Source organism: Caretta caretta, chromosome 2 (assembly GCF_965140235.1).
Source record: "Caretta caretta isolate rCarCar2 chromosome 2, rCarCar1.hap1, whole genome shotgun sequence".
In the NCBI taxonomy this organism is placed as follows: Eukaryota; Metazoa; Chordata; order Testudines; family Cheloniidae; genus Caretta; species Caretta caretta.
In genome coordinates, this window is record NC_134207.1 from 236,081,366 (window position 1) to 236,106,696 (window position 25,331).

Consider the following 25,331-nt stretch of genomic DNA (forward strand, 5'->3'; position numbering starts at 1 on the left):
TGCAGAGCACCCACCAATTTTTCCCCGTGGGTGCTCCAGTCCCGGAGCACCCATGGAGTCGGCGCCTATGAGTGTAGGCATAGCCTCACACACAACACGCAACCAGTGAGTCCCCTTATTCCTGCGTTTGCAATCAGTCCAGGTGAAACCCCTCAGAACACATAGCTTATCTCTGCTCAGGCTTCATCATCTGCCAGTTGCCTTGAGCGGGAGTTTCAATTGTCTTCAGCTATTTCATTCCATAAGAGGGCTAATTGCTCTTTCCATTTATCCTAAAGGAAGGATGGTTAGCACATCCATCAGCTTGAATGACGTCTGTGATTGTCTGTAGATCAAAGACCAACTCGATAGTAGCCATTACTACCTTCCAGAATAACAGTATACAGCATGTCTCCAGGGCTCTGTCCAATCTAGTTTTAAGTGATCACACAATACAGCTTCAACCAATTCCATTGGGAAAGTATTTTATGGACAAAAGTCATTGAGATGGTGCTGGAAGAAATTTGACTTGTCCTGACTCATCCCAACCAAAACAGGTTAACATGTTGGCTTTCAATATTATCTAAAAATTTGACTTTGAAGAGCCAAAATAGATAGAAAAGGAAATTTGCTGGTATAATTCTCAAATTGTTTAAAAGTAATGCTTCCATAATTCTCAAAGCTTCATATATTTCATGCTATACATTTTTTCTTGAATTGTGGTCTAATTTATACCCTTCACATTCCCCCAGTTATGCAAGAAAAGGGTGGTTATTTTTCCTACCTGAGGAACTCAGTGTTATTCTGTGACATTCACCCTGCATGGTGGGAAATCCTTTGGTCAGGCTAAATTTTTAAGGATCCAGGAATTGTAGCAAGCTCCTTCTTCTAAAAATGAGAATGCAAGATTAGTTTTTGGTTGATAAAGGTAGAGGAAATTTGTGCGTGACTCACTCCTGTAAAAATTATCTGTCCTGATCCCATCTCTTTTCCTGTCTGAAGTGTTTTGGAATCTGCATCAAATATAAAATATTTAGTATCTAAAAAGGGAGAACTGAACATCATATCTATCAAACAAGGAAAGATTAAAAAGTATGCCTCCATATGGTGTAACTGTCAGGAAGAAAACAGCTGAATAATGTTGAACTTACTGAGATCTCCAAGTTCACTTAACGTGTAGTGTTAAGCTTGTATTTATAGTCAAACTGTGATTTAAGCTCTGGCTCTTCTGCCTTAATAGACCCTATTCTATTCTTTGTTAAGAAGTGCCAGTTACATTTACTTTCTCTCCTGTAAAAGTAAATGTAGATGCTAATCTTGAAGTAAGATTTTATTGCTGAACATCAAGGGTTGTTCATATGATGAGACTCAAGACAGAAGATTTTGTGTATTTTTGCTCTTCAATTGTAGAAAAAATTTCAACTCCGATTAGGGGATTTGGACACAAACTTTGCTTTAAATATTACTGGTCAAATTCGCTAATTCTTGTTGCCTGGCAGTCTCTAATAAGCAATCAGTTCAATTTAAATATAATAAATGTGAAAGTAATGATCCTTCAAATGTCATTCTTTGGTTTTACAGAGTTTTGAAGGTATTCCTGTCCCAAACTGCTCAACGTATTCCATACATGACAGGTGGCCGAGTGTTGAGGATGCTGGCTGTAATTCTCCTGATAGTCTTTTGGTTCCTGATCGGCTGGACTTCTGCAGTCTGCCAAAACTTGGAGAGAAATATTTCACTTATTGGCCAGGGACAAACATCAGACCACCTGATCTTCAATATGTGCCTCCTAGACCGCTGGGATTACATGATGGCTATTGGTATGTTGACTTTTTGGCTTGTCTCTTAATTTTTAAATAAAACTCGTTTACTTTACAAAAAACTAAACAAAACCTCTCAAAGCGTTTGTCAGACCTTGGAGCTTCACCTGAAAAGCATATAGGAAAATTAAATAACTAGGGGTGTCAAAAGAAAAGGAGTACTTGTGGCACCTTAGAGACTAACCAATTTATTTGAGCTTAAGCTTTTGTGAGCTACAGCTCACTTCATCGGATGCATACTGGGGTGTCAATTAATTGCAGTTAACTCATGCAATCAACTCAAAAAAATGGATTGCAATTAAAAAAATTAATTACAATTAATCACAGTTTTAATTGCACTGTTAAACAATAGAATACCAATTGAAAATTATTAAATATTTCTGGATTTTTTCTACATTTTTAAATATATTGATTCAATTACAACACAGAATACAAAGTGTACAGTGTTCTTTTTATATTATTATTTTTATTACAAATATTTGCACTGTAAAAATGATAAAGAAACAGTATTTTTCAATTCACCTCATACAAGTACTAGAGTGCAATCACTTTATCGTGAAAGTGCAACTTAAAAATGTAGTTTTTTTTGTTCCATAACTGCACTCAAAAACAAAACAATGCAAAACTTTAGTGCCTACAAGTCCACTCAGTCCTATTTCTCGTTCAGCCAATTGCTAGGACAAACAAATTTGTTTACATTTACGGGAAATAATGCTGCCCACTTCTTATTTACAATGTCACCAGAAAGTGAGAGCAGGTGTTCACATAGGACTTTTGTAGCCGGCATTCCAAGATATTTACATGCCAGATATGCTAAACATTTGTATGCCCCTTCATGCTTTGGACACCATTCCAGAGGACACACGTGCTGATGATGCTCGTTAAAAAAAAATATGTTAATTAAATTTGTGACTGAACTCCTTGGGGGAGAATTGTATGTCTCTAGCTCTATTTTACCTGCTTTCTGCCATATATTTTATATTATAGCAGTCTCAGATGATGACTCAGCACATGTTCATTTTAAGAACACTTTCGCTGCAGATTTGACAAAACGCAAAGAAGGTACCAATGTGAGATTTCTAATGATAGCTATGGCACTTGACTCAAGGTTTAAGAATCTGAAGTGCCTTCCAAAAACTGAGAGGGACAAGGTGTGGAGCATGCTTTCAGAAGTCCTAAAAGAGAAATAATCTAATGCGGAAACTACAGAACCCGAACCACCAAAAAATAAAATCAACCTTCTTCTGGTGGCATCTGACTCAGATGATGAAAATGAACATGTGTCAGTCCACACTGCTTTGGCTTGTTATCAGGCAGAACCTGTCATCAGCATGGAGGCCTGTCTTCTGGAATGGTGGTTAAAGCATGAAGGGACATATGAATCTTAAGTGCATCTAGCATCTAAATATCTTGTGACACTGACTACAACAGTGCCATGAGAACACCTTTTCTCACTTTCAGGTGACATTGTGAACAAGAAGTGGGCAGCATTGTCTCCTGCAAATGAAAACCAATGTGTTTGTCTGAGCGACTGGCTGAACAAGAAGTAGGACTGAGTAGACTTGTAGGCTTTAAAGTTTTACATTGTTTTATTTTTCAAGTCAGGGGGGTTTTGTACATAATTCTGCATTTGTAAGTTCAACTTTCATGATAAATAGATTGCACTATGGTACTCGTATTAGGTGAATCAAAAAATACAATTTCTTTTGTTTTTTGCAGTGCAAATATTTGTAATAAAAATAAATATAAAGTGAGCATTGTACACTTTGTATTCTGTGTTATAATTGAAATATATATATTTGAAAAATGTAGAAAACATCCAAAGCTATTTAAATAAATGGCATTCTATTACTGTTTAACAGTGTGATTAATCGTGATTAACTGTGATTAATTTTTTTAATCGCCTGACAGCCCTAGAAATAACACTTTTTATCTGCACTGAAAGGTGAAACATAATCCAAAGATTTTGAATATTGTATCATTTTCAAAGGTGTGTAACTTGGACTACAAGAACAGTGTGATCTGGTGCTCATGAAAATAAGAGCTTTGAAACCAGGAAACCAGTCTACATCCTCTTTAGACTGACAAAGTATGGAGAAGCCTAATGCAAGCATTTTATTTCTGTTCTACCAGACCTGGATAGATCACCCTTGTGTGAACTGGGCTGATTTAGCCCAGTGCAGGTTCACAATTGATTGTCAAAGTGATGACATGTTTGTTGAAACTGCCAACTTCATTTATTTGTTAGGAGTGTTCCTCATGTTTGAGACAGATTGCTGAGGTATGGGGGAAGTGACAACCTGCAATCGCTCTTGTCTGATTGTATCACAGGTTGAAGAGGAAAGGCAGCATGTTTGTTTTCCCTTTGTGTTGTAATAGGTTGTGCTGGGTTTCCCATGTTGAAGTCCAGTATATCTATAAAGAGGACTACCTGACAATATGCAGTTACCTTTAATATTTTTCATACCTAATCCTGTTATTTCTCCAGTGGTATTGGTGAGCCACAGGATCTGTTTCCACCGAACTATATCAAATTCTCCAATATTTCAGAGACAGAAATAGATAATTGTCTCGACAATTGTTTCACCTCCTTATCCCCTTGGCTCATCCTCTTCCTGGCTCCCCCCCAACCCAATTTTTCAATAGAGCTCTTCTGCTGGTGAGTGAGGAGAAGGTGTTCTCAGTGGCTCCCAGGGAGTAGTGAAGAAGAGATGGATAGAAGCTGGCTATGGTTTATAAGAGCAGTTCCTTTTAGCAAGCTTTACTTTGGTGTCATAGTAGCACACAGAAGGCTGACATCATGGCAGTGTAAAGGGAGACAGCAACTGGCTAGGCTCCTTGCTCCCACCTCACCAGGGACTGCAGTGGGTATGAGATGGTTCCAAGGCCACCCCATGCCATCTCTCTATTCCCTCTGTTCTGCCCCTCTTTCCTTTGTGTGAGATCTCTGGGTCAGACAGAGACAGCCCTTAGATACCTAATTTCTTTGTTAACATTCTAGCCAGTGGCCTGCAGACCATGTTGTGCTGGTGGGTAGAAACTGGCACTCAGTAGAACATTTGATAATATACCAGGTAAATCAGTACTCTTGGAAGAACTGTCTAAAGTGTGTTGCGTTATCCTATACAATATAATAAAGTGTGAGGGACAATGTAAAAGGAAGTTCTCCAGTAACCCCATGTTTATAAAACTCAATCATCATCAGACATCTCTCTTTTAAGTTAAATAACAAGAGGAGAAAATGTGAAGCATTTGTTGTTGTCAGATATTAAACTAGTTTGTCCCATAGTTTCATTGCTTATCAGGTACAATAGTATATTAGAGCATTCCTGCTGCTCTTCTACTGTTAGTTATTACAGAATGGTAAACAAAGATTTTTATTTTCCTGGTTTTGTACCCGCAATAGCGGCCGGAATTACAGCATTCACACAGAAAAATGTGACCAGCCAATGTGATCACCAATGCAAATGGCAAATATTTCCTCTGCTTGGCGTTAGAAATTGACAAGGAATGTATTTCAAGATGCCTATACATCTAGATTTGTTGATGACTATCAAAATGAATCAGATAGGAATGAAGATAAAGCTGGAATACAAGCCTGAACAAAAATGGAAAAGTAGAAATGTCGTGAGTTTTTATCATATTGCCTGTTAACCCAAACTACATGTGCAAATATGTTCATACAGATATCTCTAGAATCCTATGAATCAGTATCACGGATACCAGAAGATATTACAGATGCAATACAGTTGCACACACTGGATGATTTGTGCGGTAACTAAAGATCTGAAAAGCTCTTGACCAACTGGATGTGTTTTCAAAACCAGGATACTTCCTTTCTGAGACTTGGCAGGAGAAATAATACATAGTGTGGAACCTCACTAATTCACGCCATTGACTGGGAGTTCCATTGATAATTATTACATTTTATAAATTAGCACATATGTGAAGATATTTGATTAATAATATAAAATGAAAACCAAGGATGCTGCCTTACAAAATGTATCTTGTTGATTTAATTAATTTTAATTGAGTGTAAAGCTTCATAGAATACTAGTGAGTGTTCTGTAGTATATTTTGTAAAATAAAATCCTACTAATGTGAGAGTTCATCATTGCACTCTCCTGTCAAATCTTTGGTGAAAGGCAGAAAGCGAATTGTCCAGATTGCAGATTAGTGAAGTGAAAGTTAACCAGGTTCTGCTACAAATCCATAATGAGATAAAGTTTTTATGTTGACAGAGATTATGGGAGTTAGGGTTTATGGAGTATTTTCCATACTAATCATGATATTTATCCAAACCCTTTAGCAACTGTGAATGTTTTGTATTTAAGTTTCTATTACGTTTGACAATACGTTTACAAAGGGGAAAAACAGGAGTGATGTCATGGTAGACCATATAGACCATCAGATGAAGAGAAAGAGGTGGGTGAGGCATTTGTAGAAAAAAAAATAACAACAATATCCAAAACACAAGTCCTGGTAATAACGGGGGACTGTAATCACCCAGATATCTGTTGGAAAAATAATATGGCAAAACACAAAATTTCCAACAAGTTCTGCCTTTCAGAATGTATTGTGGTTTGCAGTCAACTTTTTATTTCAGAAAGTGGAAGAAGTAACTAAGTAAACAGCCATTTTAGACTTGATTGTGACTAACAGGGAGGAATGGGTTATAAATCTAAACATGGAAGTCCATTTGGGTGACAGTGATCGTAAAATTATAGATTTCATGATTTTAAGGAAAGGAAGGAGTGAGAGAAGCAAACTAAAGACAATGGACTTCAAAAAAGCAGACTTAAACAACTCAGAGAACTGGTAGGTTAAGGTCCCATGGGAAGAAAATCTAAGGGGAAAATGAGTTCAGCAGAGCTGGCAGTTTCTCAAGGAGACAATATTAAATCATAACAGAAAACTATCTTGATATGAAGATAAGAAGAATAGTAAGAGGCCAAAATGTCTCCATCAGGAGCTCACTGATAACCTACTTAAGCTGTCCAACCTCCTATCCTGGCTCCTGGTCACCCTCCCTTTCTGCTCCTCCCTTTTTGGCTTCTGCAATCCCCTCTCCTGATGCTCAGAACCCAAGTCTTCACTTGTCTGCATTTCAGTGTGGTTGATTTCTCCAGGGCCATCCCTAGGGGACTGCGGAGCCCAGGGTGGAAGTGATGAATCCGTCACTTCCGGGACTGACTGCACTGGCGAATCACACCAGCCCGTGGGGCCCTCCAAAGCACGGGGCCCGGAGTGATCGCTCTGATTCATCGTACCCAAGAGACGGCTCTGGATTTCTCCTTCTCCTCACTCAGTGGACATAAGGGGAGCATTGAGAGCATTGGAGAGAGTCTTCTGGCTCTCAGTACTTGTGCCCAGTGCTGCAGTGGGCTCTGGCTGCTGGGAAGAGCAACTGAAGGGAAAGTCTTGCTCATCTCCAGTAGCTCTGAGCTGGAGCATACTCGGTCAGATGGAATCTGTGGAGAATTTCACCACCAAGCTCTAATAAATCTCTACTGAGCATCTGCAAAGTGAGATTTTTGGGGGGAGGGTCTTAGAATCATAGAATATCAGGGTTGGAAGGGACCTCAGGAGGTCATCTAGTCCAACCCCCTGCTCAAAGCAGGACCAATCCTCAACTAAATCATCCCAGCCAGGGCTTTGTCAAGCCTGACCTTAAAAATATCTAAGGAAGGAGATTCCACCACCTCCCTAGGTAACTCATTCCAGTTTTCACCACCCTCCTAGTGAAAAAGTTTTTCCTAATATCCAATCTAAACCTCCCCCACTGCAACTTGAGACCATTACTCCTTTTTCTGTCATCAGCTACCACTGAGAACAGTCTAGATCCATCCTCTTTGGAACCCCCTTTTAGGTAGTTGAAAGCAGCTATCAAATCCCCCCTCATTCTTCTCTTCCGCAGACTAAGCAATCCCAGTTCCCTCAGCCTCTCCTCATAAGTCATGTGTTCCAGTCTCCTAATCATTTTTGTTGCCCTCCGCTGGACATTTTCCAATTTTTCCACATCCTTCTTGTAGTGTGTGGCCCAAAACTGGACACAGTACTTCAGATGAGGCCTCACCAATGTCGAAGAGAGGGGAATGATCACGTCCCTCCATCTGCTGGCAATGCCCCTACTTATACATCCCAAAATGCCATTGGCCTTCTTGGCAACAAGGGCACACTGTTGACTCATATCCAGCTTCTCGTCCACTGCAACCCCTAGGTCCTTTTCTGCAGAACTGCTGCCGAGCCATTCGGTCCCTAGTCTGTAGCAGTGCATGGGATTCTTCCGTCCTAAGTGCAGGACTCTGCACTTGTCCTTGTTGAACCTCATCAGATTTCTTTTGGCCCAATCCTCTAATTTGTCTAGGTCCCTCTGTATCCTATCCCTACCCTCCAGCATATCTACCTCTCCTCCCAGTTTTGTGTCATCTGCAAACTTGCTGAGGGTGCAATCCACGCAATCCTCCAGATCATTTATGAAGATATTGAACAAAACCGGCCCGAGGACCGACCCTTGGGGCACTCCACTTGATACCGGCTGCCAACTAGACATGGAGCCATTGATCACTACCCATTGAGCCCGACAATCTAGCCAACTGTCCATCCACCTTATAGTCCATTCATCCAGCCCATACTTCTTTAACTTGAAGGGTCATTTTTCCCAGGGACAGCAAAAATCACATTACTAACACCAAAGTGCCCCTGCCAAATTTCAAGACTGTACTTCAGTATAGAGGTGCTAGAGCTCAACAAAATGGTTGTAAGAATTTTTTTTTTAATGGGCAAAACAACCTATTTTTTCTTCGTCATGTTCTCAGAAATAGCTGCACTGTTTTAGCTGAAACATTCCAAAAAGATTTAGCCGGAGGCAGACAACCTGCATGGGAAATTTCAGTCTAAACAGTTAAAAATTGGCAAAGTTATAAGCTGCTGAAAACAGGATCTTATTATGGAAAGTGTCAATGTACTTTAACTATAGGCAGTACTATGAGCTTTGCCTATAACAAATATTGTTTAGGAATATGAAGCAATTCAATTGAATGTGCACTGAAGAGGCAAATTGATTCAAACTAGAAATGTATTTAAATTGCTTGGCTCCCGGATTAACTATGTTCATCTCTATGCCCCTTATAAACTTTTGTGTAATATTTGAAAACCACTGAAATTTTTAATTAAAAAAACTAAAATGGGATTTAGCCCTAAAAACCTCTAAAATTACAGCATTGTTTCAGCTGACTTTTAATCTAAATTTAACAAAATGATTGAACCTCAAAAAATCAAAATGCATAAGTATAGTATATTACCAAGTTACCAGTCAAATACAGCATACAAATATTCTTTATCACACATCTACATGTGTGTTTCATGGCAAATGCTTTGTTATTACATCATGATTGCTTTAATTATCCATAGCCAATTAATTTACTAAGGCAAATGAACAAGAAATCGATATTTTGCGCACATATGCAATTATTGTAGCCCTAATTTTCCACCTATCATAGTGGCAAAATTCCCATTGACTTCAACAGTGCAGGATTAGGCTCCCTGCTAGCAATATTGCCCTTCTTAGTACCTACAGAGGCATGGATCAAATTATGTTATCTTGTCTACACTAGCACACTAAATCGGCACAGTTGCAATCTATCCAGTGGTGTCGATTTTGCGGGTCTGGTGAAAAGTGATAAGTCGATAGCAGAGCACTCTCCTGTTGACTTCAGTACTCCACCTCCCCAAGAGGCAAAAGCTAAGTTGGCGGGAGAGCATCTCCGGCCAACATAGCGCAGTGTAGACACCACATTAGGTTGATGTAAGCTACGTTGCTGAGGGGGTGACTTTTTCACACCCCTGAATGATGTAATTTACATCAACTTAAGCAGCAGTGTAGACCAGGCCTTAGGCACAGTTCCTACACAGGGTTCCATCAAAACAACACGCTTGCATAGCTGTGCTCCTGCTGGCAAACCTGATGCTCAGCAAGGTACCTGCCACTCAGAGGAGTTCCCTCTAGTGCTGTTGACTGAGATGGGGAGGTGCTCCAGGTCTCCTCTTCTTTGGGCACTTTCAGTGGCACTGGCCTGGGTTGGGGAGGCAATCCAGGGCTCCCCTTTCCCTGACCACTTCTTGTGTTGTCTAGGCCTTCCCTATTCCTGATACTTTTGATACCACAGCCCCGTGGGTGCTTCCCCTTTGCATAGCCACTTCCTGTGCTGTTTGTCTGAGGAGACAGGGAAGAGGTCCCAGGGCTTCCCTGTCACTCAATATCTAGTGGTATGTCAAGCTGGGGGTAAGGAGCTCAAAGTCTCCTCTGTTGTCCCTCTCTCAGCTGTCCTCCATCCTTCACTTTCTCTCTCCTTTCTCTCTTTCCCTCTTTATCTTTTGTGTATGCACACACGCACACACACACAGAGTGAAACTGAGGGAGAGGCTGTGGAAGGAGAATGTGGGTGGGAGAGTAGATGCAGTAATGAAGATGGGGTGTGGCATGACTGATGAGAGTGTGGAGTCAGTGCATGGAGAAGCAGGTGGAATAAGGGAGGGGATAAAATGGGGGGGATGGTATGGGCGTGGGAGAGACTGTGTTCAGAGGCTTGAGCTCAGGCAGTCATATTACACATTGCTCCCAACTGAAGTCCTTGGGAGTTGTGCCTCAGTAAAGGATTTGGCCCTATGTCATTAATAGTTGCCATATATGGTATATTGCAAAGGAATGCATATTGTTTTTCTTTGAAGATTAAAATGACACTGAAATAAGTACAGCTTAGTTAAAAGGGACAGATAAAACCCTGGTAACAGAATGATCCAGGAAACAATTCAGAACTGAAGAAATATAAAGGGATTACAGATCCTTGCAATGTCTGAAAATCCTTTCAGTCTGTGAAAAGGAACTTTTAATATGAAACAGCATAGCCCTTCAGGTAAGAGGTGGAGTGCAGCGAAGTGTAGCCCTCCAGGTGAGAGGTGGAGTGCAGCGAAGCAGAAAGAGACTCTACAGGGAGAAGAAGAAGAATCTAGGGCATAGTATTTTTTTCTGTTTTAAAATTGTGTTCACTTAGCTTCCAAAAGACAGTCTGAGTGGTTAAATGGATGGAATAGCCGGCTTTCCAGATCATGGCTCAGTGAATTTCAGGAAACGTAACTTGAAATAAGGACAATAGACTGAGGAAATAAAATGCTAGTTAAAACTGAGTAAAATCAAATAGCCTGTGTTATGGGTTTAATTAGCGTTCTAGTCTGTCAGTATTCTGAGAAAAGATGTCCTCAGTGTAATGGAACAGTTATGTGTTTTGCAAGTGGTACCTGCTTCATAATTGCCTCGTAAATGTATAGTAAATCGTAGTTGTTAATGGTTTTGCCTTCTGAAAGAAGTGTATTGAAAGGTGTGCCAGATTAGACAGTGGTTTGGAAGGCCACCTCTAGAGAGCAGGAGCCTTGTACACACTGCAGAATGCTACTTTACAAACTGAATTCACCACTGGAAAGTACGTTTATAAACAGTGGTGCAAGTAAACAAGTATTCCGTACCATTAAGAAATTTATCGCTAGTACGCCATACCAGAAAGACACATTTTCAGAACCGCAGAGCTCTCCCAGGAACCGCAGTGGTGAAAGGAGCAGAACTGTGGGCTGCCGGGTGGTCCCACGCTGGCAGCTCCTCCAGCACAGCTGTACCGCTCCCAGCCCTTCCACGCAGCTGTCTCCTGTCTTGGGTCTGTACAGCCCGCTGGGGGCAGTACAGCTGTGCCAGAACAGCTGCTGGCGTGGGGCCGCCTGGTGGCCCCAGGTTCTGCTCCTTTCACCACTGAGGTTCCCGGGAGAGCCCTGTGCTTCAGAAATCGGTATCCAGCACAGCGGGAGGACAGAGCCCCCCCAGATAACGTGGGATGGGGAAGGGACAGGGAGAGCGCCAGGGCACCAGGCTGGGGGTGGGGTGGGGTGGGGTGGGGAGGAGTCATGTGAGGGGTCATGCTAGGGCTTTGGCCCCAGACCCCAGCAAATCTAATGCCAGCCCTGGTGATCCCATTAAAATGGGGTCGCAACCTACTTCGTGGTCCTGACCCACAGTTTGAGAACTGCTGTTCTAATCCTTCTCACGCCATGCAGAATGCATTGCAAGCTCTACACCCTAAAGCCATCAGTCTTTTACACATGCATTTTCCCCATCTGCACGTTTTTGTGTGGATGGTAAAGATTTAGCTACAAATGTGAAAAGTGGATATGAACTGTAGATAAAGTAAATGGCAGCTAGGAGTGAATGTAGACATTAAACCTTTTTATTAAGAAAGCCTAAATCATAGGGAAAGTTACTAAAATGCCAATTAGTGCTAAGATAATTAATAAACTACACGGGCGATAGGAGGCTTTGGAGTCAGAGGCATGTGCATTAAAAGAATACTTCATTGTTCAAGAGCAATAATTAACTTCCACAGACAACTCCCTGTTCTACAATACATTGTAAACATACAGGGCCAGAACTTCTGCTGGTATCAATTGATCGAGTCAATAGAACTACACCAGTCTACATCCGATGAGGGTCTGGTCCACTGTATATAATAAACATGCACTACACAGTGCAAGCTTATCATTGCCCTTCCTCACCGAAATGTGAAAACACCAAAAAAGGACATTTACAAATGAAATTTTAAATTGAAAATGGGGGAGATTCATCTTTGGTACAGTTGACATTATGGTTCAGTTACACCAGGCATGAATAATGGTGTAGAACAGTGGTGGGCAATCTGCGGCACACAGGCCACACGTGGCCTGTCAGGGTAATCCGCTGGCGGGCCGTGAGAGAGTTTGCTTACATTTACCATCTGCAGGCACGGCTGCCCGTTCCCGGCCTATGGGAGCTCCGGGCGGCCGTGCCTATGGATGGTCAATATAAACAAACTGTCTTGCGGCCGGCCAGCGGATTACCCTGACGGGCCGCAGGTTGCCGACCACTGGTGTAGAATATGGCATGAATTTGGCTCAGTGTATTGGATAACCAGTCTAAGTGTTCCAAATGAACTAAAAGCATGAAATAGCTGAATTGCTATCAAAATCATGTAAAAATACATTAAAAACAGCCACTGTTCCTAGGAATTGGGGGATACAATAAAACTGATTAATTGGGTAACACAAAGACTGGGTAAGATGTAATCTAGATAAGAACAAGGTAGTGAACAGTGGGAGAGATCATTTAAAAACTCCATCCATGTATATGGGATATTTAAGTTACACCCTATTTTTGTCTTTTGCCTTCCAATTACATGTACATCAACATATGCCTTCATAGCAACACTTGTCTTACTCTCATATGTGTCTCAGTACATCTCTCATTTGTCCATCCACCCTGAATACTTACCTTGCAGTTATACTGTTGTCACTTCGTTTCTGAGGATACATTGTCTTGCCCTGTTTTGTGAGCTAATGCTTTCTTTTGCATGCAGATGTTGACAGCTCTCTGTTTTTTTGCCTCTTCCCTCCCTCTCACCTTTCTTTCTGTAGGAATGGGAGAATGTGCAACCTATTTCTTGTGCCTGATGAATAAGAATAGTCAGTCATAATCTACAAATTTGTTTTGTTTTGGTAAGGGCCTGGTTCTGCAACCCATGGTTATGTCATTTCCAATGAGTAAGCAGTATTCAACATTAGAGCTGGCCAGAAAACAGAAATTCCAGTTCACAAAAAATGTCAAGGTTTCAAAATGTGAAACAAAGCAGAGACTTTCTGAAATTTTTCATGAAAAAAAATTGAGAGAAAGACCCCCCCCCTAAGTATAGCCAATAGTCCTTTGATTAAGGCACTTGCTTGGGATGTAGGATACCCCGGTTCAAGTCCCTGAAACAGAGAAAGGACTTGAACTTGGACTCCCACATCCCAGGTGAGTGCCCTTACCACTGTGTGCTATTAGTCTGGGGTGTCATGCTCTCCTATCCATTCCATCTTATAGCAACAAAATGTTAGTCAAAACAGTCCTATTTTGATGAAATGGCGTTTTTCTGTGGAAAAAAGTTTAGTTGAAATTTTTTTGACCAGGAAAGGGTTGCACAAAATAGTTTTCAAACATCCAGTAACAAATCCTTCAAGTTGAAATGTACGGAATCATATCCTCTGGAGATTTCAGTTTGGGTAAACAGGAAGCTTGTTGCTCATTGGTCTTTTATGAACAGCTGTGTCTTAAATTTCCAATAAATGCTAAATCTGAGGTGAGGAAAGAGCTGATAAGTAACAGTACTCTCTTCTACTACCCGTTCCAGAAGTCACCCATTAATTGGGACCAGACCTCTCAATTTGCAATGGACTCCAGTCTAGACAGATACAATCCACTTATTTATTTAGTGTATGTAATCCGGTCAAGCGAAGTCACAGTGTTTTTATCAACAATGTTCAAGGCACGAAGACTTCCAGAGAGATGAGTCATTTTTCAGTCCTCAACGTGTGTCATGGTTTGTGGCTGCTCACATTGACATAGTGGACTGTGTATAAAATGCTACCGAAATTCTGCTGCAGCACAAATTCCATGTCTGGTACGAAACCGGTTGAGACGGCACCATTACCTTTGTGGTAAATAAAACCCAGGTTGACACTGAGTGGGGTCCAAGACAAGATAATTATTTGTCACTATCTCTGCAGACCATGAAGCTTACCATGCATCCTCTACTGTAAATTCCTCACCCGGTAAGCTTATCCACAATGGGCACCATGAGGGCAGACAACCATATGGTGGATTAAACAAGTCTTTAATTAACTGTAGATGTAGCATATCACACAATTTTGTCATGAGATTTCCTATGTTTTCCTCTCTGCGAACACTGGGTGGAGCAATATTGCAGAGAACCAGTAACCATGGTAGAGGAATAGATTTATGTGTGCCTGAAATAATACACATGGTGGAATTAAGTTGTGCGTCGATCATCCTTGTGTAAGACAAGCAAGCCCATAGTGGAGCGCAGTACTCCGCTGCTGCATAACAGAGTGCAAAGGCTGAAGTGTGTATCGTTTGGATGTTAGCATCCCAGGTAGTTCCGGCCAGTATTCTGAGCAGATTGTTGTGCATTTTGACCTTAGTTGCTGTCTTTGTAAGATTATCATAATAGGTGAGAGCTCTATCCAACGTGATGCCTAGATAAACCAGGTGTGAATCATGCTTTATTCGCTGACCATTGAGAACTATATTCAGCTGTCTGCCTGCTTGTGCATGATGTAAGTGGAAAACACTCAAAACAGTTTTACTTTCACTTGGTATCAGATGCCACCAATGACAATAATCGGCCATAGCCACCATATCTGCATTCAAAACACTCTCAAGTATGTCAAAGGAGTGTAACTGAGTGCCGAGGCATATGTCATATGTATAAACAAACTTGTGAGACCTGATATATAGTAGGTCATTCGAATGTAAAATGAATAATGTTGGAGATAATACTGATCCTTGCGGTAGGCCATTCTTTTGGTGCCTCCAGGCACTTGTTCTGTCACCAGTGTGCACATAGAAATGGTGATTTCTCAAAAACAAAGCCATTGCACACATAAACCAACTTGGTGTAGTTTTAGACAATTTCACCAAAAGGCCCATGTGCCAAACTGTATCGTATGCCATGGTCTGGTCAAGAAAAACTGAACCAGTCTTCAACTAATGTTGGAATCCCTTTTCGATGAAATTTGTAAGTGCCAGCACTTGATCACATGTACTATGACCCTGGCAAAAACCAGCTTGCTCTGGTACCAGCATGCCTTCTACAGATGGTGACATTCTTTGAGAAATCAGACGCTCAAGCACCTTAAAGAAGATGCTTGGGAGTGAAATTGATCTGTAGTTCAAAGGCAAGTGTGGATCTTTTGCAGGTTTCAGCAAGGCGATGACCTTTACTTGGTGCCAGATTCTAGGCAGTCTGGATTCCCGCAGAACTGTTGAAAAACCGAACAAGCTATTCCTGAGCAAGGGTACCCAGATGTTTCATTAATTCAGGTGGAATTCTATCATACCTGGGAGCTGTACCTGTTTTTAAATCATTCAGCACTTTATCCAGTTCCAGATTAGTGAATGCTCCATTTTACTGTCAACTAGATTAATCCTTACGAAACACCGCCACTCATCATGTACCTGTCGTTTGACACCTCTGTCAACAGGAGCTTTGGCGACCTTCAACAGATGACTGGCAATCTAATTTGGAGTAACTGCCAGCCTGCTTTGTGCCCATGGAAGTTGAGCCACAGCTAGTTGGTGAATTAAGCTCCAGCTCTTCTGGCTTGACCACATAAAATCAAGCGCCACTGTCACTTCCTGTCATCGAGCCCAGTGAGCGGCATCCAATGATTCTATAAGATGGTCTGCAATCTCCGGATCACCTGAGTCCTCATTCTGCCTCAGCAAGTCTACACAATGCTCATTCAAACATGGAATGTATCCAGGTTGGAAGCCACATGGAATTGTTGCACTTGCAGCTTTAAAAATGGCACAATAGAAATGACTATTTGCATCTTCCATGGAGATGATGTTTAATGGGATGGTTACGATGCTCTCTTCTAAGTACTATGTATAGGAGCCCCAGTCTGCCTTCCAGAAGTTCCATCTAGGCTTCGGTATGCTCCTTATAATCGGAAGACGCATTCCTATCTGACAGGTTTCAGAGTAGCAGCCGTGTTAGTCTGTATTCACAAAAAGAAAAGGAGTACTTGTGGCACCTTAGAGACTAACAAATTTATTTGAGCATAAGCTTCCTATCTGAGTCAATGATGGACGATATTGGCTATGTGGAAAATCATTAAGTACAGTACATGCTGCTAGCTGCAGGTGATTGGCAAACGATATGACCCAGCACAGGTCTGGGTAGTAGTCCCTAGTCCAACATGCTGAATGGAAGGTATCACACGGCTTAGGGTCATGGACCAGTGCAAGATCATTATTTGTTGCCCACTCCAACTGAACTGAAGCAGAAGAAAGTCTTAGTTAGAACAAGAGCTCTGTTTAGAGATAAACACTAATTAACAGGGGCTGGTGCTCATGTGAATAAGAGATGTCAGAGTGGTCCTCATGTCCCTGCAAAGTATAACAAACTATTTATCCAGGGAGAAAGCAGCAACTATAGTAACGGCACGACTTCCATTACTCTTTCAACAAGAATGAGAGGCCTAAGTAAAACATTTCTTGTACACATGGCTATATGTGAGGTTGCAACACATAGTTCCACCACTAAGGACAGAACGTAATTACATGTTGTATCCTATAATGAGGGAGATCTTTGTTTAGTCCTCACTTTACCTCTATCGTGCGCCAGTTGCCACCTGACTTTTTGTTTAGTAATGTTATTTAATGACTTCAAAAATGGTGAAGTATTAAACTGAGCTTATAGACATTTTTAATATTATGGCTAATAAAAGAAATCCACACCATTTGCATCTTTCCCTCTGGCTACTTTTGCTTTTGCCCTCCATTTTGCATTTTTGCTGCATATTCTAATTCCATATTTGGTCATTAGACAGTTGATATAATACAGATGCCTATTTCAGGCTTCTTTCCTACTACTTGCTCCTACTGCTTCATCTCTTGAAGTTCATGGCCAAGTTTTACATTAAAAACTATTTATTAGAATTGGTTAGTAGATATTGAAATAAATGATTGCTCAATTGTTACAGATTCTTATAGAATCCAACAGGTTGCGTGTAAACCCTCATAACCATTTGCAACACCTTCTTCTGATGTGCTTATAAATGTCTAAAACATGCTCATACCATCTAGTAACCCTTTATAAACTATTTGTAAATATAACGTTAATATAAAGTGTGACCGATTTCATTTAGTGAAATACCACTTTAGTACTTCGTGGACAGAGGTGAAAGTAAGCCGGTGCGCCCCGGTACGGCATACCTGCAAGACCCGGTGCGCCGTACCGGAGTGGATCAACTTCCCCAGGTGCAATTTAAAGGGCCTGCGGCTCCCAGCAGCAACTGGAGCCCCCGGCCCTTTAAATTGCTGCCAGAGCCCTGTTGCCGGAGTCCTGGGGTAGTGGCGGTGGGGCTGGGGCGGAGATTTAAAGGGACCGGGGCGGTAGTGGTGGCCAAGCCCTGGGCCCTTTAAATCATCCCCGGAGCCCCGCCGCCGCTTCCCCAGGGCTCCGGCAGGCTCCAGGAATGATTTAAAGGGCCCGGGGCGGTAGTGGCAGCTGGAGCCCCGTCCCCGGAGCCCTGCTGCCGGAGCCCGGGGGAAGCGGCGGTGGGGCTCTGGGGACGATTTAAAGGGCCCAAGGCTCGGCCACCGCTACTGCCCCGGGGCCTTTAAACCACTGCCAGAAGTCCCAGCTGTCACTGTTACCCCAGGGAGGGGGAAGAAGGCACTTGCTGGTCCAGGGTGGTCCAGGGCTGGCTCTGACCCCCCCAGCCCCGCCCCTTCCGCCTGAGGTCCCACCCCTTCCGGGAGCCAAAGCTGGCCCCAGCCCAGCCTCGTACCGGTAAGGCCCTAGATTTACTTTCACCCCTGTTTGTGGGTCAAAATATACCTCACTGCTTCTGTTAAAGATGTCACCATCCCTTATTTTTTAAAAATAACCCACTACAGTGCTAGTCCAAAACCCTACACCTTACAGTATTTTAATGCAGTTTTACAAAGTCTACTGTAGCATATCAGTGATATAACATTGCTACACTGCGGAACATTTCTGAGCAGATTGGAGTCAAATATAAATCCTCATTTCAAACCTGGCAGATTTATCATTAAAAGTTGTGTGGCACAAGCTGGCTAGGATAGTGCATGATCAACAATGTTAATCATGCCTGGGGCTGTAGCTTCCTCTGTGGTCTTTTGTGTGACCACTATTTAGATTTCAGAGGAACAGCCGTGTTAGTCTGTATTCGCAAAAAGAAAAGGAGTACTTGTGGCACCTTAGAGACTAACCAATTTATTTGAGCATGAGCTTTCGTGAGCCACAGCTCACTTCATCAGATGTGTACCGTGGAAACTGCAGCAGACTTTATATACACACAGAGAATATGAAACAATACCTCCTCCCACCCCACTGTCCTGCTGGTAATAGCTTATCTAAAGTGAACCTGGATCTATGCAGGAAATAGCCCGACTTGATTATGTAAAGAGTTGTCACTTTGGATGGGCTAGCACCAGCAGGAGAGTGAATTTGTGTGGGGGGGTGGAGGGTGAGAAAACCTGGATTTGTGCTGGAAATGGCCCACCTGTTGATCACTTTAGATAAGCTATTACCAGCAGGACAGTGGGGTGGGAGGAGGTATTGTTTCATATTCTCTGTGTGTATATAAAGTCTGCTGCAGTTTCCACGGTACACATCTGATGAAGTGAGCTGTGGCTCACGAAAGCTCATGCTCAAATAAATTGGTTAGTCTCTAAGGTGCCACAAGTCCTCCTTTTCTTTTCACTATTTAGATGATAGTTGAGACAGTAGTGTTCATTTTCTCCTGTTGAATTAGTTTCAGCACCCCAAAAGTGTGTCCCATGCTCTTACCTGGTTTTAAAAAAACCTCATTTATTTATATATGTACTATCCATCAGTATAGTACAGATATTAAAATATCACTGTCTTAATTTTATACTCAGAATCACAATATGTTGCCCAATGCCCACGTACAAAAAAGTGCAGCAAAATTTGGTAACATCTGCCGATTTTCTTTGTAAATTTGCAGTGTTAGCCTGAAATTAATTATATAAACCTGATTTTCTTCCTCAAGCACAACTTCTACATGATCTATTTAAGATATGTAATTGGTGCTTTGGCTAATAAATTGTTTCTCAACCAGACTATTTTGTTTGCTATTGTTAATTAAATTATTATAACATTGGGCTTAGCTAGTATATACACTCTTATTTTACCTTGCACTCTAAAAGCTGTTCCCATTTGAGTAGTATACCAGATGTCATGCTAATTATTTTCTGTCGTCAGAAATGCCACCTCTGTGCTAAATCAAAAGCATTGATAGAAACATTTTACATTAAATAGTGGAAATGTCTGCTGTGCTCCAGTATACACATACTTTGAATTCCATTTTTGGCATTAAAGTCATAGTATAAGTGGCTGCTTAGAAAGAGTGATATTGCCTGCATATGTGAAAACTAAATGCACAGAACTTCTTTCAACTTAGAATCAAATTCTGCCATCATTTATACCCATGCAAGCCCACTGAAATTGACCTTTGCTAATTGAAGTGTGGCTTATTCCATTTCACTTGTTTCTTGGGATATTTTAAGAGATTACAGTGCATCTAGAAACACAGTTAAAGTATTCTTTTGATTACAGCTCTGTAAATATAGAGTAACTACGATGCCTTCTTTAGAGTTATTCCAGATATACAGGTTCCTTTTTTCAATAAAGGTATCTTCAGAACATGGAGTTTTAAACTTCTTCTCTTTCCATGCACTTAGCCCTATTTATTGGAACTCTCAGTGTTCCACTTAGCCCTTGAAACTTATCACTTTCTCCTTGTATCAGTAACAGATTTGGGGGTTTTCTCACTTAGTTTGGTTGTTCAGGAGAAAGAGAAATGAGAGCCCTAGGTGTAATATTCAGGAATTTGCTCATTCCTTGGCAGCTAGCACTGAGATTTTTCTGTCCTACAGTACTGTTAATAACTGTTTATTGAGGATGACACTGGACTGAAAGACAGAATTTGTGCAAATAGCAGGGGCAATTTGTTCTGGTGGCACATCTCTCAAACTCTGCTGGGTCAATGAGAAATTTCTGTAGACCCTTAGAGGAGCCAATGAATTAGCTGTACCAACCTTAGTTTATTACAGGATTATCTTTTTTTTTTAATTGTATTTGAAGTTAATACCAAGTTAGAACTATACATTTTTTGTGCTGTGGTTCTAGATTTAAGAGAAGAATGTATTTAAAAAGAGAGCACACAAATGAACACCAAATGTATTTGAAATAGTTCTAAGATTGCTATTTAGCTTGTTAAGGTTTGATTGAATTTAATCGAACCAGAAGTTGTGTGCCATGTACTCAGTCAAGACTTTGGGAGAGAAAAAATTCAGTGGATCTTTCCTAGTTTGGGGATATTAATGAGATATAGTCATAGACTTCACTGGCAGTGTAGCCAATGAAGTGGTAGTGAAATGAAACTAGTACCCAATTCGTCCAGGCAGTCAGTATCGGAGACATGGGAGTGCTGTACTACTTTACATTCATTTGAGAAGCCCAAAAATAGACCCAGTCAAAAAAATCACAAAAGATGTACCATGGGTCCCCAAAGAGACACTTTTTAAAATCCCAAATCAAACTGTTATTTGTTCCATTTTTAATGGTAATTATTGTTGTTTTTTTGTTGGGGGACATAAAAGAGAAAGAGTAATACAAGTGTGCTACATATTAGCAGTTGTGAGAAGATACGTAACTTTAGGTCAGCAAATGTTATGGACTTAGGGCTGGGTAAACCACTCACATTAAAACAAGAACCACTCAAAGCTTTGCTCAAAACTCACTGATTCTTTTATTGAGGCTCAAAGAAGTTCACATAATGCTGAATTCATTTTCACTTTCTCAAGCCGTTGCACTTCCTGGTTGCATACAAGACCCAAAATAGAATCAGTAGATCTAAAATACTAGGAGAATAATTTCTGACTTAACTCAGAAACTATTTCAGATATGGTTGCAAACTTCCAAACTGTTGCATATTTATCAAAACCAGATTGGTAGCTGTTTTTGCCAGTCATTACTTGTGATGTTACCAATTAAATGAAACAGGCACCCATTATGTAGATAGAATTTTCAAAAAGAAAAATAAAGTAAAACAAAAAATCATCTGTATTTTTTACTGTAAGTTTTCTTTTTTGTGGATGGTCAGTAATATTTTTAATACAGTATCAAAAATAAGCATGAAAGTATAAAGATGGAAGGAGCATGTACAGCAAGTTTTCCATTAGCTCATGCAGATGAATTAATTCCAGAGATAGACAGCCACAGTTTTACTTTTTCTCTTTTCTTGTGTTAATAGTGTATGAGCTTGCTTCTAATTGAGCATAAGATGTTCTAGGGCAGAGCTACCCAGCACGGTAATGTTTGAATGAGATAATATACTTTATTGAGAGAGAGAGAGAGAGAGACAGTATTGTTACTTGATTAGTAACAGTGGCAGTGTATCCTTGACAATTCTTTTCCTCTTTCTCCTGTCTCACATTTCCTGTGTTAGGGCTCAATTTTCCATCAGTTGAAGTCAACAGGAGCTTTGTCACTGATTCCAGTGGGAAGAAAACTGAAAATGATAAGGTTGTTTAGGTACCTACATGGTATGCTGGTTGTTTGCTGATCTAACAGATGAGCCTGTAGCTAGGAGTTATGATGTGGTGAAATGTGACGAAGGCATGTTTCTAATATAACTAACCTGAATTCAGAAAACGACATTATGTATATGAGCATATATATAATTTAGGGTGGTAAATATAGAGGGATGTCATGAGCAAAATACTAGTCACAAAATTCAGCAAACCCAACGCAACATAGACATCATCATGTCTTGATACTGGCCCAGAAGAGCCATGTTCCAGGAGTTGATCCTGGCAGTGCATGTGGCAAGACAGGGCTGGCCTCTTCCAGCCCAGCTCTCGAGAAGGACATCCCAGAAGAGAAGAGATGAAAGAAACAGGCTGTTCTAATAACCACACCCCTGAGATAGATCTCTGGAATGTGGGATTTTCTGGGCTGATGTGAAAGATGATGTTTGTGTCACAAACATAATTGTGTCACGGTAAAACATTGACTGAAATACAAACTTGAGTGTGAGGTTCAGTTCAGTCCCTTCATACAGGGTTGGTTTGAACTGGCCCTGAGCATTCATCCATCCCTATTTTGTTTCTTTCATCACCTATTTCTTACTTATTAAGGAGAAATGTGTCATGGTTGTAATTACCAGGTCCTTAGGCTCCTCAAAAGAGACTCATAATGTCTATAAAACATAGGCACAACAGAATTAAAGTGAGTAGAGGGTGTACTTTAACCCAGAAGAAATCATTCCAGCTGACAGGTTTCAGAGTAACAGCAGTGTTAGTCTGTATTCGCAAAAAGAAAAGGAGGACTTGTGGCACCTTAGAGACTAACCAATTTATTTGAGCATAAGCTTTCGTGAGCTACACCTCACTTCATCGGATGCATACTGTGGAAAGTTTAGAAGATCTTATTATATACACACAAAGCATGAAAAAAATACCTCCTCCCACCCCACTCTCCTGCTGGTAATAGCTTATCTAAAGTGATCACTCTCCTTACAATGTGTATGATAATCAAGTTGGGCCATTTCCAGCACAAATCCAGGTTTTCTCACCCTCCGCGCCCCCCCCCCCAGCTGAGTTAGTTGAAATAGAATATTCATATTAAAAAGGCTTAGAGACTCTTAACTGAAGTGGCACTTGTAGCTTCCTTTATAACAGGAACCTGAGATAAAAATAAAAAATTTATTACAAATAATGTCAAGCTTCTAAGATATCAAGTTGAAAAACAGACAAGAAATTGCTAAAGGTTGGTTTTAACACTTGTAAACTAAAATAGTAGGAAAACATGGAAGCAAAGGTTCCTGGTCTAATGACACATTGTGTAAAAATTAAATGTTTGAAGTTAAATGTTAAATATTAATGTCAATTTTAAAATATCTGAAAGTATATGAATACTTGTGAATGAATGTATATATTTATGATTACATATTGTCTATATGTATATATATACACACATATAGAACATGCTATATAACTTCAGATTTCCTTTATATTTCATCTATAAAACTAATAGCAAATTATTTCTTTTTGTTCTTCTCACAGCTGAATTTTTATTCCTCTTGTGGGGTGTTTATCTCTGCTATGCAGTGCGGACAGTCCCATCAGCATTTCATGAGCCACGTTATATGACTGTTGCAGTTCACAATGAGCTCATTATCTCTGCTATATTCCATACAATTAGGCAAGTGATCTGTAGATCTAGTATTTAACTGTTTCTCTTTCAGGTTTCCTATGGTGCAATTTAAAATGGGTAAACTGCATAGGATGCAAAACAGAAGGACCTCGTAAATATTTTAATCTGCAAATTAAAACGTTATTAAACCTAATGTTCTCATAGGACTGGAAAAATATGTGTAATCAACTTATTAATCATGTGATTTGTTTTTTTTAGTATGGCTAGTTTACATGTTCTTTATGTCAATTGGATCAAAAGTTAATATATATAACAAATTAGATTTAGCAGAACTACTGTCCATTTTAATTCATTTACACAGCACACACTGGTTTGTATCTCCCCAAAACTGGCAATTAAGTACGGTATATTAGTTTATATGAATTCTTCCAGATCAGCAAGTGAAAATCCTTGGTTTAAGATAATTACATTGGTTTGTGCATGAAGCATAGTGGTTTATATGCTGGATATAAAATAAAGTAATAATAATATACTTTTTATGTATGTAATACTATAACAAATATATATGGAAATTCATGTTTTATAAGGATTATAATGTACCCTGAATTTAATTGTGGGAAATTATAGTAATGGTAACAAAAAATTAGGGGTCTTTGCGACAGCTGTGGGAAAATGATCAAATTTGGTTTTGCAAAATTTTCACTGAAGAAATAAAATTGTTCTGGAAAATCCAAAATATTGGGATACTCTACAAATTGTCTCACACTATGAGATTCTTATGTCTTTTGTTAAAAGAAAAGGAGTACTAGTGGCACCTTAGAGACTAACCAATTTATTTGAGCATAAGCTTTCGTGAGCTACAGCTCACTTCACCGGATGCATTCCGATGTAGCTCACGAAAGCTTATGCTCAAATAAATTGGTTAGTCTCTAAGGTGCCACTAGTACTCCTTTTCTTTTTGTGAATACAGACTAACATGGCTGCTACTCTGAAACCTGTCATTATGTCTTTTGTTGTCTCCTTTTGCTTTCCTCCTCCTTTTGTCTCCTGGACAGCCACATCCACTCCTAAGGTCTCTTATCATCTCTGTGTTGACCACTCTCAAACCTACCTCTTCCCCTTTCGTTAGGCTCATGTCTCTTGCTGCCTTTCTTATGTCTTCCTAGATGAGTCACAGTTGTCTCAAACCAAACACAGAAAAAACAGAACTTCTCATCTTTCCTTCTAAACTTTCTTCCCTCCCCATTTCCTTCATCACAGCTGACAACTCTACCATGCCACTCGAGCTTGCAACATTGGAGTTTTTGAGAATTCCCCTCTATTCTGTATGTCTGATTTTATTTCCTTTCTGATCAGCTCAACTTTTCAAAAAATCAGTAGATTTCCAGACTCTTTTATTATCATTCTTATAATCCTTGCAATGGCCAGAGAAGCTGTCATTTTCTGAACATGCAGTTCTAGAGACATCTCCCGCCTGTCACTGACTGGAATAGCTGCTTCTCTCAGTGTAAATATAGCACAGTCAGAATAAGGAAGTGGAAAGAATCATATAAATGTGAGATGGAAGTGGCCAGTAGGGCATATTCTCTGTCCCTGCTGCTGAAGAATTATTCCCTTCAGCACAAGATCTAGTGTTTTTTCCTTCCTTGCTGTTTATCATAGTTGCCCTGTGCCTCTCTTACTG

General features: G+C 40.4%; 1 protein-coding gene across 1 annotated transcript in view; it reads left to right on the top strand.

Annotated features, from left to right (window-relative positions):
• GPR158 (G protein-coupled receptor 158) overlaps positions 1 to 25,331 on the top strand; it is a 312,886-nt gene that overhangs the window by 275,753 nt on the left and 11,802 nt on the right. Inside the window, exons 7-8 of the mRNA XM_048837832.2 lie at positions 1,561 to 1,799; positions 23,557 to 23,695. Coding sequence (XP_048693789.2) covers positions 1,561 to 1,799; positions 23,557 to 23,695 — 378 coding nt within the window. The remainder of the gene's footprint in view (positions 1 to 1,560; positions 1,800 to 23,556; positions 23,696 to 25,331) is intronic.